The sequence below is a fragment of the Entelurus aequoreus genome, linkage group LG02, assembly GCF_033978785.1.
Source record: "Entelurus aequoreus isolate RoL-2023_Sb linkage group LG02, RoL_Eaeq_v1.1, whole genome shotgun sequence".
In the NCBI taxonomy this organism is placed as follows: Eukaryota; Metazoa; Chordata; class Actinopteri; order Syngnathiformes; family Syngnathidae; genus Entelurus; species Entelurus aequoreus.
The window spans coordinates 59,093,029-59,112,399 of record NC_084732.1 but is presented as its reverse complement, the minus strand read 5'-3'; the positions used below and the strand labels follow the sequence as shown (position 1 = coordinate 59,112,399).

The following is a 19,371-nucleotide window of genomic DNA, read 5'->3' as shown; positions in this document are numbered from 1 at the left end:
ACACACTTAGCACACAATTAACACAGCACTGCAGAGCAGACACTTGACCAGGAGTGCCCAAACTTTTTGACTTGGGGGCCGCATTGGGTCTCAGGCGCAAAAAGAATTTGGGGCCGGGCTGTATATACATATACCTGTATATATATTCCTTGAGCACTAATTGACTGAAAGAGCGTGCACTTGCTGCATGCTTACCCAACACTGTGGCGCAAGCGGAATGATGTCACGTTATCGATGGGAAAATGCATTTTTAGACAATATATGTCTGAGCGGCTAAGAGACACAGAGAGTAACAAGCGGTGGAAAATGGATTAGAAAGGACAGATTTTAAAAAATAATAATTAAAAAAAAAAAAAAAAAAAATTTAGTTTGGGGACCCCTACATTAGACAGTATATCTTACCTTTACTTGTAAATGAAGTCCATTCGCCTTTCCTTCTGGATGAAGATCTCCATGACTTTGTTGTAGACGTCCTCCTTTTTCTCTCTTTCTTTGAGTTTTAAAAGTGTCTCTTTCTCAATTGCCACGAAATGCAAGCTCCTCTTTCCCCAAAAAGTAAGTGGTGTTTATCAGGTCTTTTAATATCTCACGATTTTCCTTTACATTGGCATTGTGGATGCTGATATTTAGTCTCCGTTGTTCATTTAGTGTCAGATCATTACGTGATATTCCAAACTTTTTTAAAGAAATCTGACCTTGAATGTGGGCGATGAGCTTTCATGTTTTACGAGGCTTCTTGGCAGCTTTTTCAGATCAGTATATCCCATTTGGATCCAAACACGGTCACTCGTTGAGAATAAAAGGCAAGGAAAGCAATAAAGAAGTGTTTTTGCAGCACAGCCACAAAGCCATTATTTTCCAGTATACCATTCCTTTTGAAATGAACAAGTTATTTTCTGTCCTCAGACCACACACGTTTGAATCAAATCTGGCAGCTCTGGTGTTGGTCTCCCAGTATTAATGACTTTTTGCTTTGATTGAAAGTCCAGTCTTGAAAAAATTCTTATTTTAGAAATCAAATCCTCTATTTTTAGGGGGAAAAAGCAACACAGTTTGTGGGAAGCGTAGCAGTTGTTGTCTGTTGTTTTCTTCTTCTACTTCTTAAGGGTTAACAGGTGTTGGCAGTTCATGAACTTTTGAACTGCAAGTTCACAATATATCGCCCCCTACTTTGAGGCAGAGGTACTTGCTACCTCATGGCCTGCCTTTTCCCCGTGGCAACAAGCACGCGCCCCCTCGCACTCACCCGCTCAATACACTGTGCGTAGCCGTGGAGGCACTTCGTGTGGCTGTGTTTTGTCAGTTTGAGCCTGTGTCGATGCCTGAGCTTACAGGAATAGTTGACAAACTAAAATCCTCGTCCTGTCCCACAGACCCAGTCACCCCTCGCTTTTTTAAAGAGGTCTGGGACTCTTATTGATTTTTCTGTTAGGGACATCATCAACAGCTTGATTTCCTCTTTTTGTAAAGGAGCTGTTGTCGAGCCTTTGATTAAAAACACAGGTCTTGATCCTAAAAGTTTGTCAAATTATAGGCCCATTTCTAAATTACCTTTGGTGTTAAACATTTTGGAGAAATGTGTTTAGGTGCAACTGCAGCCTTTTTTAGATGCAAATAGCACTTTAGATCCATTTCATTTTGGATACAAAGCTTTGCACAGTACTGAATCTGCACTTTTAAAGGTTTTTAATGACTTGCTTTTAATGACTGATTCTGGCAGCTCTGCCATGTTAGTGCTTTTAGATCTCACAGCTGCCTTTGACACAGTCGACCACACAATTCTTTTAGACCGCCTGAGAGACTCTGTGGGCGTCAGGGGGACTGCATTGGAGTGGTTCAGATCCTACCTGTCAGAGAGGTCCTTCTCTGTCAGGCTGGGGGATGCCACCTCTTCTTCTGCTCCGCTTTACTGTGATGTCCCCCAGGGATCTATTCTGGGCCCCATCCTGTTTGCTCTTTATCTCCCCCCTCTTGGAGAGATTTTTAAGAGGCATGGAGTGTCTTATAATTTTTATACGGACGACTGCCAAATTTATATGCCGATTTCAAAAGGCCACGGCCCCCTGACACCCCTTCTCAACTGTCTATGCGACGTCAACGCTAGCCCAGAAATTGTTAATAATGAATGAGGGAAAAACGGAAATTGTAGTTTTTGGTCCGGCCCTCACTGACTTGGGACCATTGCAAAATTATGCGTGTCCCAAAGTCACCAGCCTTGGCGTCACTGAGAAAGTGATTTTAAACTTGACAAACAAGTCAAAGGTGTTTTAAAATTGTGTTTTTATCATCTTCAACTTTTAGCAAAACTAAAACCGTTTTTATCTTTTAACCTTTTTGAACAAGTCGTACATGCTTTTATTTCAAGTCACCTGGACTACTGCAATGCACTTCATGCTGGCATTAGCCAAAAAGCTCTCTCCCGGTTGCAGTTAGTCCAGAACGCGGCAGCACAACTTTTAACAGGGGCGAGGAAACGCAAGCATATAACCCCAATTCTTGAGACTTTGCACGGCTCCCTGTTCATTTTAGAATTGATTTTAAAATGTTGCAGTTTGGTTTTAAAGCTTTGCACGGACTGGCACCTCATTATATCTCGGACCTCATCCAAATTTACACTCCTGCGCACGCTCTGAGGTCCGAGAGCCTGCTCCAGCTCGTGATGCCCAAGACGAGACTTATAGCCAGAGGACACAGGGCCTTCTCTGTGGTCAGCCCTAAGCTCTGGAACACTCTGCCCCTCCATGTTCAAACTGCTCCCACTGTGGAGTGTTTTAAGTCTCGTCTTAAGACCCACTTTTATTCTCTGGCTTTTAACACTACGTGAGTTGTGTGGTCCTCTGTGTTTTTAAATGTTTTAAAATGTGTATTTCTATTTATTGTTTTAATTGGTTTCATCTGTATAATAAAAACAATTATTCCTGAACATTGATGTCCGCATCTATATTATTCTCCAATTCCAAGATTGTTATATTCCATATTGCTAAAGGCAGTTTCTCACATAGGCCTTCAGTGATGTCCTACTTAGTCCGACTTCACCTCTCAAAATACCGTAATTTATGTCACCACATGGACACGGTTGGAGATACTATACAGAAACCCACTTGCACACTACTGCGCATTGAACCCCCTCAACAGTGTACAAAACAGTCTATTTTTCGGCGCATTTAACATTCAATAAACCCGCTTCAGCAATTAGAATATATCTTACGTGGTACTGTCAAAATTAAAAGAATTGTATAAAACAAATGGAAGAAAAATAAAGAAATAAGATATTTGAACTCACAATTTTGTAACACCCATTTGACGCCCTATAAGCCAGTGGTACCGTCGTAGTCGGTAGTTGGTCGTAGTTTGTTGTTTCGTGGAAAGTCACGGGCAAACCATTTCACCGCCAGGATAGCTTCCGGTGTCGGCCGAACTTGTCTCACAAGGTGTAGTTTGTCTTAAGTATCCTTCTTGTAAATGGCTTTGCAAATATATATCTGCAACCTAATCAACATTTTTCTGTGGCTTTCTATGCCTCGTATGGCTCCGGTGCCACTTCCTGTTTTCGCAACTTGTGATTGGATACTCACTTGGGACTCCCAAGTGAGTATCCAATCAAAGGATGCGGAAATGTCAGGGCCAGCTAGAAGGCCTTACTGACAACTTGTGATCTGATTGGCTATGGCAATTGTCTATCACCTGTATGTGTCCGTTCACTGACAGTGCACAGACGCCTACATTGTTGATTCTGAAGGCCCCAGGCAGATTTCGTACAGCATGGCAACATAAGATAGCTGATTTTTGATTGGATACAAACTCTAACCTAAAAACAACAGCACTGGAAGGCGCATAGTATGACATGAAGAGAATATGAATACTTTTAGATATTTAGGGAAAGTAAATTAAAGGCCTTGCTGGCCTTGACGGCCCACCACTGGCTAAAGGTCTCAAATTCCATATTGGATTGAGTGCTGCCGTTGTGTGTCATGGGTGTGTGTCGCATGATGTTATCTTATACAAATTCACTCCATACTTGGTGGCGATAACCGTGGTAAACTACTAAAGTAGCTACAGCTGCTCCTGGGGTAGACTGACTGTTTCACGTGTGCCACCCTTGCATAATTAGGTGCCATCCCTGGGGAAAAAAGTCTGGATGAATAACCACTGTTTTGAATGCTAAGGGACAACACTCTTATTTTAAAATGATAACGCTTAGCCGCAGCATTTAAATAAATAATCCTAGATGTGATGATTTTGTAAAACAGCTCCAAAAGATTTTGAGTTACAGGTAGTATTGTTTTGACCTGTCTTTGGGTGTACACACACAATGTTAATGATACTTTACCGGCCTCAAAATTATTACTTCGACTGCATTCTTCCAGCACTGCATGTTAACTACACACATCTTAAAAACTTGTGGCCATTTTGTAATATAATTGTCAAAAAATGTATATTATAAAATACACTCCATTTAATGTTTGGATCAATGGTATGTACAAACCCCGTTTCCATATGAGTTGGGAAATTGTGTTTGATGTAAATATAAACGGAATACAATGATTTGCATATTCAGTTGAATATACTACAAAGACAACATAGTTGATGTTCAAACTGATAAACCTTTTTTGCAAATAATCATTAACTTTAGAATTTGATGCCAGCAACACGTGACAAAGAAGTTGGGAAAGGTGGCAATAAATACTGATAAAGTTAAGGAATGCTCATCAAACACTTATTTGGAACATCCCACAGGTGAACAGGCTAATTGGGAACAGGTGGGTGCCATGATTGGGTATAAAAGTAGATTCCATGAAATCCTCAGTCATTCACAAACAAGGATGGGGCGAGGGTCACCACTTTGTCAACAAATGCGTGAGCAAATAGTTGAACAGTTTAAGAAAAACCTTTCTCAACCAGCTATTGCAAGGAATTTAGGGATTTCGTCATCTACGGTCCGTAATATCATCAAAGGGTTCAGAGAATCTGGAGGAATCACTGCACGTAAGCTGCTAAGCCTGTGACCTTCGATCCCTCAGGCTGTACTGCATCAACAAGCGACATCAGTGTGTAAAGGATATCACCACATGGGCTCAGGAACACTTCAGAAACCCACTGTCAGTAACTACAGTTGGTCGCTACATCTGTAAGTGCAAGTTAAAACTCTCCTATGCAAGGCGAAAACCGTTTATCAACGACACCCAGAAACGCCGTCGGCTTCGCTGGGCCTGAGCTCATCTAAGATGGACTGATACAAAGTGGAAAAGTGTTCTGTGGTCTGACGAGTCCACATTTCAAATTGTTTTTGGAAACTGTGGACGTCGTGTCCTCCGGACCAAAGAGGAAAAGAACCATCCGGATTGTTGTGATGTATTAGTGCCCAAGACATGGGTAACTTACACATCTGTGAAGGCACCATTAAAGGCCTACTGAAACGCACTACTACCGACCACGCAGTCTGATAGTTTATATATCAATGATGAAATCTTAACATTGCAACACATGCCAATACGGCCGGGTTAACTTATAAAGTGCAATTTTAAATTTCCCGCGAAACTTCCGGTTGAAAACGTCTATGTATGATGACGTATGCGCGTGACGTCAATCGTTGAAACGGAAGTATTCGGACACCATTGTATCCAATACAAAAAGCTCTGTTTTCATCGCAAAATTCCACAGTATTCTGGACATCTGTGTTGGGGAATCTTTTGCAATTTGTTTAATGAACAATGAAGACTGCAAAGAAGAAAGCAGTAGGTGGGATCGGTGTATTAGCGGCTGGCTGCAGCAACACAACCAAGAGGACTTTGTCTTGGATAGCAGACGCGCTATCCGACGCTAGCCGCCGACCGCATCGATGATCGGGTGAAGTCCTTCGTCGCTCCGTCGATCGCTGGAACGCAGGTGAGCACGGGTGTTGATGAGCAGATGAGGGCTGGCTGGCGTAGGTGGATAGCTAATGTTTTTAGCATAGCTCTGTGAGGTCCCGTAGCTAAGTTAGCTTCCATGGCGTCGTTAGCAACAGCATTGTTAAGCTTCGCCAGGCTGGAAAGCATTAACCGTGTAGTTACAGGTCCATGGTTTAATAGTATTGTTGATTTTCTGTCTATCTTTCCAGTCAGGGGCTTATTTCTTTTGTTTCTATCTGCAGTTAAGCCCGATGCTATCACGTTAGCTCCGTAGCTAAAGTGCTTCGCCGATGTATTGTCGTGGGGATAAAAGTCACTGTGAATGTCCATTTTGCGTTCTCGACTCTCATTTTCAAGAGGATATAGTATCCGAGGTGGTTTAAAATACAAATCCGTGATCCACAATAGAAAAAGGAGAAAGTGTGGAATCCAATGAGCCCTTGTACCTAAGTTACGGTCAGAGCGAAAAAAGATACGTACTGCACTGCACTCTAGTCCTTCACTCTCACGTTCCTCATCCACAAATCTTTCATCCTGGCTCAAATTATTAGGGTAATTGTCGCTTTCTCTGTCCGAATCGCTCTCGCTACTGGTGTAAACAATGGGGAAATGTGAGGAGCCTTTCAACCTGCGACGTCACGCTACTTCCGGTACAGGCAAGGCTTTTTTTATCAGCGACCAAAAGTTGCGAACTTTATCGTCGATGTTCTCTACTAAATCCTTTCAGCAAAAATATGGCAATATCGCGAAATGATCAAGTATGACACAGAATGGATCTGCTATCCCCGTTTAAATTAAAAAAAAATCATTTCAGTAGGCCTTTAAGCTGTACATCAAGCAAGAATTGGAAAGAATTCCACCTGAGAAGCTTAAAAAATGTGTCTCCTCAGTTCCCAAACGTTTACTGAGTGTTGTTAAAAGGAAAGGCCATGTAACACAGTGGTGAACATGCCCTTTCCCAACTACTTTGGTACGTGTTACAGCCATGAAATTCTAAGTTTATTATTATTTGAAAAAAATAAAAAAAATTATGAGTTTTAACATCAAATATCTTGTCTTTGTAGTGCATTCAATTGAATATGGGTTGAAAATGATTTGCAAATCATTGTATTCCGTTTATATTTACATCTAACACAATTTCCCAACTCATATGGAAACGGGGTTTGTATGTGTTTATACACATTTTAAACTGAAAACTCTTTTCTCCTATTTTACAAGACATTCATCTGGAAAACTGATGCCCATCTTGAATTTTCAGTTGGGTAAAATGCTCTTCTAAAAAAAAAAAAAATGGGTCCTATACTTACTCTGTGCCAAAGTTTGTGCTTGTATCATCAAGTGAATGCCTTTTATGGAATATTGATTTATTCGGCCTCACTACTGTTCTTTTTTGGGAACACACTTCTTGTTCTCGAGTCATGTTTTGCAAGGGGTGTCAATCTGCTAAGGAAAACTACGGAAATTTATGGGGGCAAAAATATGCCGGACCAAGATAGATTTTTTTGTTTTAAATCGTCTGGAACAAAAAAATCAATTTGATCAATAAAATCGATTTATTGCCCAGGCTTAGCAGGAACTTTAACCATTGTGTGTATCGTCTTTGCAACTTTTTCAACTTCCGTAAAAACATTGTCTTGACCTGTCTTTGGATGTACACACACAATGCCAATGATACTGTGCCGGCCTCAAAACGATTGCTTTGACTGCATTCTTCCAGCACTGCATGCTAACTACAAACCATGTAATTTCCTGATCAATGCTAAGGTATACCTAGATGAATCATTAAAAATTAGGAAAATATTGTCCTTATCAAACTATATATATGCAAAGATGAGCTAAGAGTACATTTTAATTATTTGGCATAGTAAAACGAGAAGATAAGATGATAAATCAATATTAAAATGCACATTGTTCCTTACAGGTGGTCTATTATGTCTTTGCTGTATTTGGCATTTGGCTGTTTGAAGGAGTCATTAAACCACCGGCACACATGAGGTATGAAGTCATCTGACTAAAAAACACCAAAATGTTTCTGACTAATGATGTTTGTTTGCAATTTGAAAAGAGCTTATCAAACACATGATAGCAAATTTAGATAAAATCTTTAGATTACCAACTTTACCCAATACAGTATGAATACATGTCATATCAAGTCCCTGAGTAAGTATAGAAAACCTTTTGGAGTGCTTGTCATGTGACACCTGGGATTATCCCCAAAACAACAGCCTGTCAGGTAAAAATATGAAAGAAGTAGTTCATTTCCAAAAGCTTATTTTTGTATAATTGTAATTCCGCCCAATTGTAGCTGAGATAGGCTCCAGCACCCCCGCGACCCCGAAAGGGATAAGCGGTAGAAAGTGGATGGATGGATGGATGGATGTACTGTAATTCTTGAACATGGTGTCAAATATTACAATTCAAGTTTTCTCACTATATTTCTTCAATGTCTATGAATGCTCTAGTTCATTCAGGTCAGGGTGCCCATTAGGTCGATCCCGCAGGGAGTGTCAGTCCATTGCCAGCAAGGGATTAAAAAAGTAGACCTAATAATTAGCGATCATCAATCTTCACTATGACGTCACTTTCGTCACTTGATTGACATTCACAGCACCCGAGAATCTTGTAAAATGAAGGTGCTTGCTGCGAGCTCAGTGTGAAGAAAAAAAACGACCAGCAGAATTGCAGGAAACACTTTTTATTTGATCAAACTTGCGCCGTACCTGCTGTCAAATGTCTAAGGAACGACCGCACAGTTCATGTCTTAACAATAAAAGTGCTGTGCCATCCTGCCTGCGCTAACAAAATAAGAGTCTCAGAAAGCCAGCGCACACAAGCTAGCAAAATACGGATTTTGCCTCCAGTGTGTTTCTTGTGAAATTTATAAAAACGATTATCGAAGCTGGACAAATAAGATGCCAAAAAGCAACTACTTTCATGTGGTATTGGACAGAAAGGAGGGCTTTATTTCTCCTCCATTTGAAAATGCAGACGTTATCAGCACTACTGTCTGATTCCAATCAATGCAAGTCATCAGAATCAGGTAATACACCAGTTTATATTCTTGTCTTCATGAAAGAAAGGAATCTTCAGTTCACTTCAGTTCAGTTCACTCTTTATGTGGTAAACATGCTTGTATTTTTAACATGTTAACAAAAACGTCTGTTTTATATTAAATGAATATAATTACATATACATATATAAATATATATTTAAATTATATATAATACAAAGGTCCTGGGTTCGAACCCCGGGCTTGGGGACTTTCTGTGTGGAGTTTGCATGTTCTCCCTGTGACTGCGTGGGTTCCCTCCAGGTTCTCCGGCTTCCTCCCACCTCCAGAGACATGCACCTGGGGATAGGTTGATTGACAACACTAAATTGGCCCTAGTGTGTGAATGTGAGTGTGAATGTTGTCTGTCTATCTGTGTTGGCACTGCAATGAGGTAGCGACTTGTCCAGGGTGTACCCGGCTTTCCGCCTGAGTGCAGTGGGATAGGATCCAGCACCCCCCTAGACCCTGAGAGGGACAAGTGGAGGAAGATGGATATATATATTTATATATATATATATAGATATAGATATATATATTATATATATCAATCAATCAATCAATCAATGTTTATATATATATAGCCCTAAATCACAAGTGTCTCAAAGGGCTATATGTGTGTGTGTGTGTGTGTGTGTATATAAATATTTATATATATATACAGTATATATATTTATATTTTATATATATTGTGGAGGTTTCCCTCTTGTGGTGGGTTCTCCTGATACCGACAGATCTTCGGGAGTCCGGTAGACAGTTTGAATCAAGTCTTTTATTGACATAAACCGCTTGCTTTCCAGCAATATATGTTTGACTTTCCAGTCCGGCGTGTCTCTCTCTGTGCGTGTCCGTGCGTCTGCTCACCAACAACTCCAACTCCAACAACGTGTCTCGGTCCGGCTGCTGCTAATAAGGGTGACAGGTGATTAGATAACCAGCCCCAGCTGGGCAATCCCCTCACCTGCCGCTGGCTTCGAGGCCGGTCCTTACACACCCTGCTCCGCGGCAGGCCCGCAGACCACGCCCCCCTCCACATACCTCCACCGCTAGGCTCAGGCTGGGAAGCCGTCCGGCCGCGTCTACCCCCTGGGCGCAGGAGAGGAAGTCAGCCACGGCCATCTGCGCCCCCAGCCTGTGGATCACTCTGAAGTTGTAGGGTTGCAAAGCTAGATACCAACGGGTGATCCGCGTGTTGGCATCCTTCATGTGGTGGAGCCACTGGAGGGGTTTGTGGTCCGAGCAGAGGCCGAATGAGCGCCCCAGGAGGTAGTACCGGAGGGCACCGACCACCCACCGGATGGCGAGGCCCTCCCTCTCCACTGTGCTGTACCTCAACAACCTGGAGCTGAACGCCCAGAAAACAGTGGAGATGATCATGGACTTCAGGAAAGTCACAGCCCCACCATCCCCCCTCACCCTGACTGACTCTCCCACCCCCGTCCCCATTGTGGACTCCTTCCGTTTCTTGGGCACCACCATCACCCAGGACCTCAAGTGGGAGCTGACCATCAGCTCCCTCATCAAGAAGGCCCAGCAGAGGATGTACTTCCTGCGGCAGCTGAGGAAACTTAAGGTGCCGACCGAGATGCTGGTGCAGTTTTACTCAGCCATCATAGAGTCCATCCTGACCTTCTCCATCACAGTGTGGTTCCCCGGCGCCACAGTCCAGGATAAGAATAGACTGCAGCGCATCGTACATGCTGCTGAGAAGGTGATTGGCTGCAAGCTCCCATCCCTCCAGGACTTGTTCTCTTCCAGGACCAGGAGGCGTGTGGGTCAGATCACAGCTGACTCTTCTCACCCTGGACACACACTATTCTCCCCTCTCCCCTCAGGCAGGAGACTACGCTCCATCCAGACCCACACCTCCCGCCACCTGAACAGTTTTTTCCGTTCGGCCATCAGGCACATGAACAATAACTCCTAACAGCAGCTCCTTGAATTCCTTGAATTCCTTCTAAGTCTATCTGATAGCTCAGTTACAGCTCTTTTTATTACCAAATATGTGTTATATGTGTTTTATGTCGCACGTTTGCACCAAGAAAGATTCCTAGTTTGTGAACCCGTTCACAAACAATGGCAATAAAACTATTCTGGTGTGAGAGTTTTCAACTGATGCATAGCACCGGGCGGTCTGCTGGGACAAAACAGCTCCCAGCCCTCTGCCCGACGCGTCAGCCTGCAAACAGAACGGGAGAGAAAAATCAGGCATGTGCAGGACCGGCTCCTCGCAGAGGGCCTTCTTAACCCGCTCAAACGTCTGCTGGCACTGCTCCGTCCACTGGACCAGTTCTGGAGCACCCTTTCGGGTGAGGTCAGTTAATGGGCTGGTCAGGTCGGTAAACCGGGGGATAAACCTCCAGTAGTAACCTGCCAGTCCCAAAAACTGCCTCACCTCTTTTTTCGTCTTGGGAGTCAGGCAGGCCGCAATTGCTGCTGTTTTATCTACCTGTGGGCGCACCTGCCCTCCTCCTAAGTGGCACCCCAGATACTGTACCTCCCGCCGGCCAACCGCGCACTTCGCCGGGTTGGCAGTGAGCCCCGCCCGCCTCAGGGACTTGAGTCCATGAGTCTCTGAAATGTGGCGGACGCACCAAACAAGCCGAACGGAAGTGTCACGAATTGGTATAAACGTTCCGGAGTGGAGAACGCCGTTTTTTTCCCATGACTCTGGAGACAATTATCACAGGAGGGGGGAGGGCTGGTCGGAGCGCGGGACCTCCGGCCCAAGCTTCTCCCTCTCCTCAACCGTTGTCACCATGGAAACAGGCTCCGCCTCCCTCCATTCTTTCAGGAGGTTCAGGTGGTAAATTTGGGTGTCTCTGCCCCGGTCCGAACGCCGGACCTCATAATCCACATCATTCACTCGCCGTGTGACCACAAAAGGTCCTTGACACTTGGCGAGTAATTTAGAGCTGGATGTCGGGAGTAAAACAAGCACTTTCTCTCCCGGTGAAAATTTTCTTAGCGGCGTCCCCCTGTTATATAGGCGCTGCTGACGTTCCTGGGCCCGGAGCAAATTCTCGCGTGACAAGGGACCCAACGTGTGGAGTTTTGCCCTCAGGTCTATAACGTATTGTATCTTGGACCTTCCTCCCATTTTTCCTTAACGAGGTCCAAAACCCTGTGCGGCTTCCTGCCGTACAATAATTCAAAACCCCGTGAAGGCCTGGGGAACCTCCCGCACTGCAAATAACAGGGGATCCAACCATTTATGCCAATTTGGTTTGTCCTCATGCACGAACTTACGGATCATGGATTTCAATGTCCTATTCAGCTGCAGGTGGTAGACGCTGGTCCGAATGGATTTGATTCCCAATAATCCGTACAGCTCCTTTATCGTGCGTGACATAAAGGATGTGCCCTGGTCAGTCAGAATCTCTTTCGGGATTCCGACTCGGGAGATGACCTGAAACAGCGCTTGCGCTACACTTTTTGCAGAGATGGACCGCAGCGGCACTGCTTCGGGATAGCGAGTTGCGTAATCCACCGGGACTAGCGCAAAACGATATCCCCGTGTGCTCGGGTGAAATGATCCGACGAGGTCCATGCCAATCCGCTCAAACGGGACCTCTATGAGTGGTAATGGGCGCAAAGGCGCCCTGGGGGTGGCCGCTGGATTGAGCAGCTGGCAGTCCGGGCGGCCACGCACCAGCGGCGCACGTCTGCCCGGATGCCTGGCCAATAGAAACGGACCATTACCCGGTGGAGTGTTTTATCATACCCCATGCCATTGGGTGAAAGTGTGCCGCCTGGAAAACCATTTCCCGACGGCCTTTCGGCACCAACAACTGGGTGATTTCCTCTCCTGTTTGAGTGTCACGACTCACTCTGTATAATCTATCTCTAATTAAAGCAAAGTGAGGGAATACCCGCGCTGTTCCCAGGCGCACCAGCTGACCATCAATAGAAATTGCTTGGTCTGCAGAGTGTCATCCCGAGACTGCTCAAGTGGGAAGTCTTCCGTGGGGTGCCAGTGGTCGGCCGGGGGGGATTCCCGCGAAGCCCCCGGCATTTTCCCCTCCCCCTTGGCAGTGTCCGATGAACCCGCGTCGCTGCTAAGAACAGCACAGATTTTCCCTTTTACTAATGGTCGTGAACGCACCCCTGCACACTGCGTCACTAACTCGTCAAACCCCGCCCAATTGGTACCTAGGATTAAGGGGTGCGTAAGGTGCGCACTTACAGCAACCTTGACACTATATTTTTGTTTGTCGCATCAAATTTCCACCGGCACCACGGGGTATTCGTGCACATCCCCATGAACACATCTAATTTTCACCCATGCTGCCTGTCTCAAAGCCCCGGGTCGAACCAGGTTCTGGTGGATTATGGATTGCTCACAGCCCGAATCCACCATCGCCCGGTGTGTACTCCCTTGTATCCTTACCGGAATACAGTACATCTCACCCAGGCTGGGGGAGGGCGCCGGAGGGCCGACAACCCGGACCACCCGCCCCACCTCCATGCGCGGAGGTCTCTGACGCACGTGACCGGGCTGCCCACGCCTCCAGCACGCCTGCCCAGGCGTTTGAGGGGCCGTCTGCACGGGAAGCACTGTGTCGGCAGCAGCCGGGACCTGTAAAGAAGCACACGGATGATTAACTGTCCGGGGCCGTGGAACCGGCCTGTGGCGCGCGCAACCTGCGCCGCACCTGTACTGGGCGCGTCGGGACCTGCGAGGCAGAAAACAGGACAGAAGAGTCAGTCATGCGGCGCTGCGGGACCGGCGGAATGTTATACAGAAACGTTTTCTAAATGTTTCACTAAACTGCAAGTCATTGATTTGCTCAAAACTTGGTGACCGTAAGAATTAAGTGCACGTTTTTTTTTGTCTCAAAAAAAACTTAATAAAACTGCTTAACTTAATAAAAATAAACATATTTCTTTAACAGGGGTATGTCCTGCTTAACTTAAAACAGAATAAAATCAGTGTGCAGCTATATGACAGAGCAGGTCCCCAACTTTTCTCACTATGAAAACGACTGACAAAAAGAGGGGAGGTTATTTGTTTCCTTAATATAACTGGCATTTGTGCTTTATTTCTGAAGGAGATCTCCTCTCGATGAGATTATTGTTTCTATGCTAATTTATCATTAAATAAAAGCATCACACACACACACACAGCTCATTAAAGTGGAATACATGACATGCCACGAATAGTTTTAAGCCACATACCTCTCTTCTCCTACGGAAAGGTGCAAACCGGATATGTAATATCCTCATTGAATGACGTGTGATCGACCTCAGACCAATTGCACTAATTAACGAAACAAACACACACATGAATATTGCGCTTAATGCAACCCTAGACAGCAGAACACTTCTGTTTTAACTTTTATATACTTACTTTAGTTATCTACTGCACGGACAAGGTGACTGCTACGTGCGTGTTGGCTACTGTGGCAAAACTGCTGAGTCAAAACTGTCGTCAGACTTCACAGTTTATCTTTTTCTTAGATAGGGCGCACCAACCCGGAACATGAAAACAAAATAATCGGCTCTGTTGGCCACTTACTTAATAAAAAATACTGGACAAAGTGCGTCACTTGACACCTCAATATGGATATGTTGTGGTAAACCACTAATGGTAACATAAGCTAACCGGTGGTGTTCCTGATATATTTTTGGGTTTGAAAAGGGTGACCAAGTTGCAAACAGCCCCTTTACATTTTCCAAATTTAAATATGTTATTTGTTCAATTCAAAGTACATTTGTACTACACTGTGCAACAGTGTTCTTATTCTTCTCAAATAAGGAATATATTTTGCATGAACAACATACATCTATACAGGTGAAACTCAAACAATTTGAATATCGTGCAAAAGTCCATTCATTTCAGCAATGCAACTTCAAATGTGAAACCAATATAAACTCATTACATACAAAGTAAAATATGTCAAGCTTTTATTATCATTTTCATGATCACAGTTTACAGTTTTTCCATCCATCCATCTTCTTCCGCTTATCTGAGGTCGAGTCACAGGGACAGCAGCCTAAGCAGAGAAGCCCAGACTTCCCTCTCCCCAGCCACTTTGTCCAGCTCCTCCTGGGGGATCCGGAGGCGTTCCCAGGCCAGCCGGGAGACATAAGCTGTGTCCCAATTCAGGGTCTGCATCCTTCGAAGGGCGAATTTGAAGGCCGCTTACGTCACAACGCTGTTCATTCATTCAAATTCGAAGGCTCCTCCAAATGCAGCCGACGAATGCGCCCATATCCCAAGATGCTTTGCGCGCCTTTGTTCAACCCGGATCTTTTTGACGATGGCAGCAAATACAAGCAGCGGCACCGGCAGCGGCAGCGAATACTCTTTCAAATGTAAGTATCCTCCGCAGGTTAGACTGTCGTTGTTAAATGGGACACCATTTAACAACGGGTGACCCATCCTTCGGAGGTGCCTCCGAAGGTCCAGCCTTCTGAGGCTGCGTAGGCCGGGCCCTCCGAAGGATGCAGACCCTGAATTGGGACACAGCCACAGTCTTCCCAACGTGTCCTGGGTCTTCCCCGTGGCCTCCTGCCGGTCGGACGTGCCCTAAACACACCTTCTAGGAAGGCGTTCGGGTGGCAATCCCGACCAGATGCCCGAACCACCTCTCTGGCTCCTCTCGATGTGGAGGAGCAGCGGCTTTACTTTGAGCTCCCCCCGGATGACAGAGCTTCTCACCCTATCTTAGAATCAGAATCAGAATAGTTTTATTGCCATTGTTTGAGAACAGGTTCACAAACTAGGAATTTTTCTTGGTGCAATCGTGCAACATAAAACACATATAACACATATTTGGTAATAAAAAGAGCTGTAACTGAACTATCAGATCTTGTTATAGACTTAGAAGGAATTCAAGGAGCTACTGTTAGGAGTTATTGTTCATGTGCCTGATGGCCGAGGGGAAAAAACTGTTCAGGTTGCGGGAGGTGTGGGTCTGGATGGAGTGTAGTCTTCTGCCTGAGGGGAGAGGGGAGAATAGTGTGTGTCCAGGGTGAGAAGAGTCAGCTGTGATCTGACCCACACGCCTCCTGGTCCTGGAGGAGAACAAGTCCTGGAGGGATGGGAGCTTGCAGCCAATCACCTTCTCAGCAGCATGTACGATGCGCTGCAGTCTATGCTTATCCTGGACTGTGGCGCCGGGGAACCACACTGTGATGGAGGAGGTCAGGATGGACTCTATGATGGCTGAGTAAAACTGCACCAGCATCTCGGTCGGCACCTTAAGTTTCCTCAGCTGCCGCAGGAAGTACATCCTCTGCTGCGCCTTCTTGATGAGGGAGCTGATTGTCGGCTCCCACTTGAGGTCTTGGGTGATGGTGGTGCCCAAGAAACGGAAGGAGTCCACAATGGGGATGGGGGTGGGAGAGTCAATCAGGGTGAGGGGGGATGAGCAGTTTTACGGAATAGTGACTAGAGGTGCAGCAGTTTGTATACAGGGAGAAGAGCCAGGGGGAGAGTACACAGCCCTGAGGAGTACCAGTGTTCGTAGTTCGACTGTCTGAGACAATCTTCCCCAGCCGCACGTGCTGTCTTCGGTCTGTCAGGTCAGGAAGTCATTGATCCAACTGCATAGGGAGTCGGGCACGCTGAGCTGGTAGAGCTTGCCTCGTAGCAGTCCAGGGAGGATGGTGTTGAAGGCAGAGCTGAAGTCCACAAACAGGATCCTAGCATAGGTTCCTGGGGAGTCCAGATGCTCCAGGATGAAGTGGAGGGCCAGGTTCACTGCATCATCCACAGACCTGTTGGCTCTATAGGCGAACTGCAGTGGGTCCAGGAGGGGGGCGGTGATGTCCTTAAGATGGGGCAGGACCAAGCGCTCAAAGGACTTCATGACCACAGACGTCAGCGCAACCGGCCTGTAGTCATTTAGTCCTGTGATCCGTGCTTTCTTGGGGACAGGGAAAATGGTGGAGGTCTTAAAGCAGGACGGCACGCGGCATTGCTCCAGAGAGGTGTTAAAAATGTCAGTGAAGACAGGAGCCAGCTGATCCGCACAGTGTCTGAGAGTGGAGGGGGAGACACCATCCGGCCCGGGGGCCTTCCGCGTATTCAGCTTCAAGAACTGCCGGCGTACATCCTCTTCTCGTATGGAGAGTTCCTTTACAGTCCTGTGATGTCCTTGGAGTCCTTTAACTCCTTTAAAGTGCTGGCATTGGTGGGGAGGGTGATGGTGGGGGGAGCAGGGCTTTGATGAGCTGAAGGCCGTTCATGACGACAGTAATGTGTGTTGAGGCCCTGAGCGAGAGTCCGGTCATTCAGGGCCTGGGGGGTTTTGGGCTTATAGTTCGTAAGGGCCCTTAGCCCTCTCCAAACAGCCGCAGAATCATTGTAGCGGAACTGTTCCTGTAGACGGTTAGAGTACACAGATTTAGCTTTCACCACTTCCCTGTTGAAGTGGTACTTCGCTTTTCTGTAGGTACTCCGGTCCTCGCTTCTCCACGCAGCCTCCTTCTTGCGCAGCTGTCGGAGCTTGGGTGTGAACCAGGGCTTGTCGTTGTTATAACAAGCCCTGGTGCGCGTTGGAATGATGCGCGCCTCATTGAACTGTATGTATGAGGTCACAGTGTCCGTATACTCGTCCAGATTGTCCGTGGCCGCTCCAATTGCCTCCCAGTCTGTCGTCTCCCAACATGCACGCAACTCGTCCACAGACTCGGCGGTGAAACACTTAATGGTCCTCATAACAGGTCTAGCCAGTTTCAGTCTCTGTCTGTATGAAGGGATTAAGTGCGCCATCACGTGATCTGATATTCCAAGAGCAGCGCGCGGGACTGCATGAAAAGCCTTGCTCAATGTAGTGTAACAGTGATCCAAAGTGTTCTCCTCTCTGGTCGGGCATTTAATAAACTGTCTATACTTTGGTAATTCCTGGCTCAAATTTCCCTTGTTAAAGTCACCAAGCACGATAACAAAGGAGTCCGGAAAAGACCATTCCACATGTAAAATCTGTCCTGCAAGCGTGCGCTGAGCGTCACGCACGTCCGCGCCGGGTGGGATGTAAACAGCCACCAGAATGAATGAAATTATCTCACGCGGTGAGTAAAAGAGCTTACAGTGAATGAAGATATATTCAAGAGAAGGAGAGAAGTGTTGTGATATCACTGTCACGTCTTTACACCAGCAGTTGTTGACAAAGAAGCAGACTCCACCGCCTCTTTTTTTTGCCGGAGAGCTCTGCGTCTCTGTCAGCGCGGAGAAGATGAAAGCCATCCAGTTGAACCGCGCTGTCCGGGACACTTGCGCTCAGCCATGTCTCCGTGAAGCACAACACACAAGATGAGGAAAAGTCCTTGTTCCTTCTCATCAGCAACGCTAGCTCGTCCATCTTGTTGGCAAGTGAGCGGACGTTTGAGAGAAAGATGCCTAGTAGAGGCGTGCGTAATCCCCGTCTGCAGAGACGGACAAGGGCGCCCGCACGCTTCCCTCTTCGGTGCGGTCTCCCTCTTTTGATCACAGAATGGACCAAATCCGCAGCTGACGTTAAGATGACTGGTAACAAGTTCATAGGGATGATGGATCTGATGTTCAGTAGCTCTTCGCGGGTGTAAGAGCACCCGGACACACAATTTATGCACAAAAACAAACAAAACAGAGCGCACGAGAGCACCGAGGCAGCCTTCATCGGCACCATGATGATGACGTACGGGGCTCTCTAAGGGCGGAGGAAACTCAGTTCGGCCGCTTGTACCTGTGATCTTATCCTTTCGGTCATAACCCAAAAACTCATGACCATAGATGAGAATGGGAACGTAGATCCACCGGTAAATTGAGAGCTTTGCCTTCTGGCTCAGCTCCTTCTTCACCACAACGAATTGATACAGTGTTTACAGTTTTTGAAAACCAAAATCTTTTGGGATATTTTCAATTCAAAGTTTTGTTAAGCTGCAAGCCAAAATCATTAAAATGATATCAAAAGTAGGCTTGAAATCTCTTGAGTTGCATGTTATGAGCCTATGTTATTTATTAGTTTTACCTTGTAAATCTAATTGCTGGAATGAACAAACATTTACACGATATACAAATGTTTTGAGTTGCACCGGAATGTAACGTCAAACATATTTTACATCAGCTAGTATTTTAAAAATCATCACTGATGATTGATGGGGCAGTATATCCACCACATTTTACTTGAAGCACTACTAGCTCTGTGTTGTTATGGGCTAGGACTGTATGTGTGTATCCCCTAATGTTTTATTTCATGTTGTTTATGTTTGACTTACAGTGTACTGTCTAATACCACAATGGAAAACATCACATCAAACTTCAGCATTGAATGTGGCACCTATGAACAGCTTGGCTACTGGCCCAATAACTTTGATGACTTTGCTGTAAGTAACAAGATCTATGTTTTGTGTTGAATGCATTCCATTTACTCTTGTCCGAGGAAGCTTTATTGTGCAGCTGTTTGTATTCACTAAGGACGAGACTTCTTAAGCATGGCATCG

At 45.6% G+C, this 19,371-nt stretch overlaps 1 protein-coding gene across 3 annotated transcripts in view; it reads left to right on the top strand.

The window, feature by feature from the left end:
* The window catches only part of tpcn2 (two pore segment channel 2), a 164,566-nt gene that overhangs the window by 127,406 nt on the left and 17,789 nt on the right, over positions 1-19,371 (top strand). For all 3 annotated transcript variants that reach the window (XM_062030168.1, XM_062030162.1, XM_062030154.1), the window contains 2 exons: positions 7,813-7,886; positions 19,149-19,254. In XM_062030168.1, coding sequence (XP_061886152.1) covers positions 7,813-7,886; positions 19,149-19,254 — 180 coding nt within the window. The remainder of the gene's footprint in view (positions 1-7,812; positions 7,887-19,148; positions 19,255-19,371) is intronic.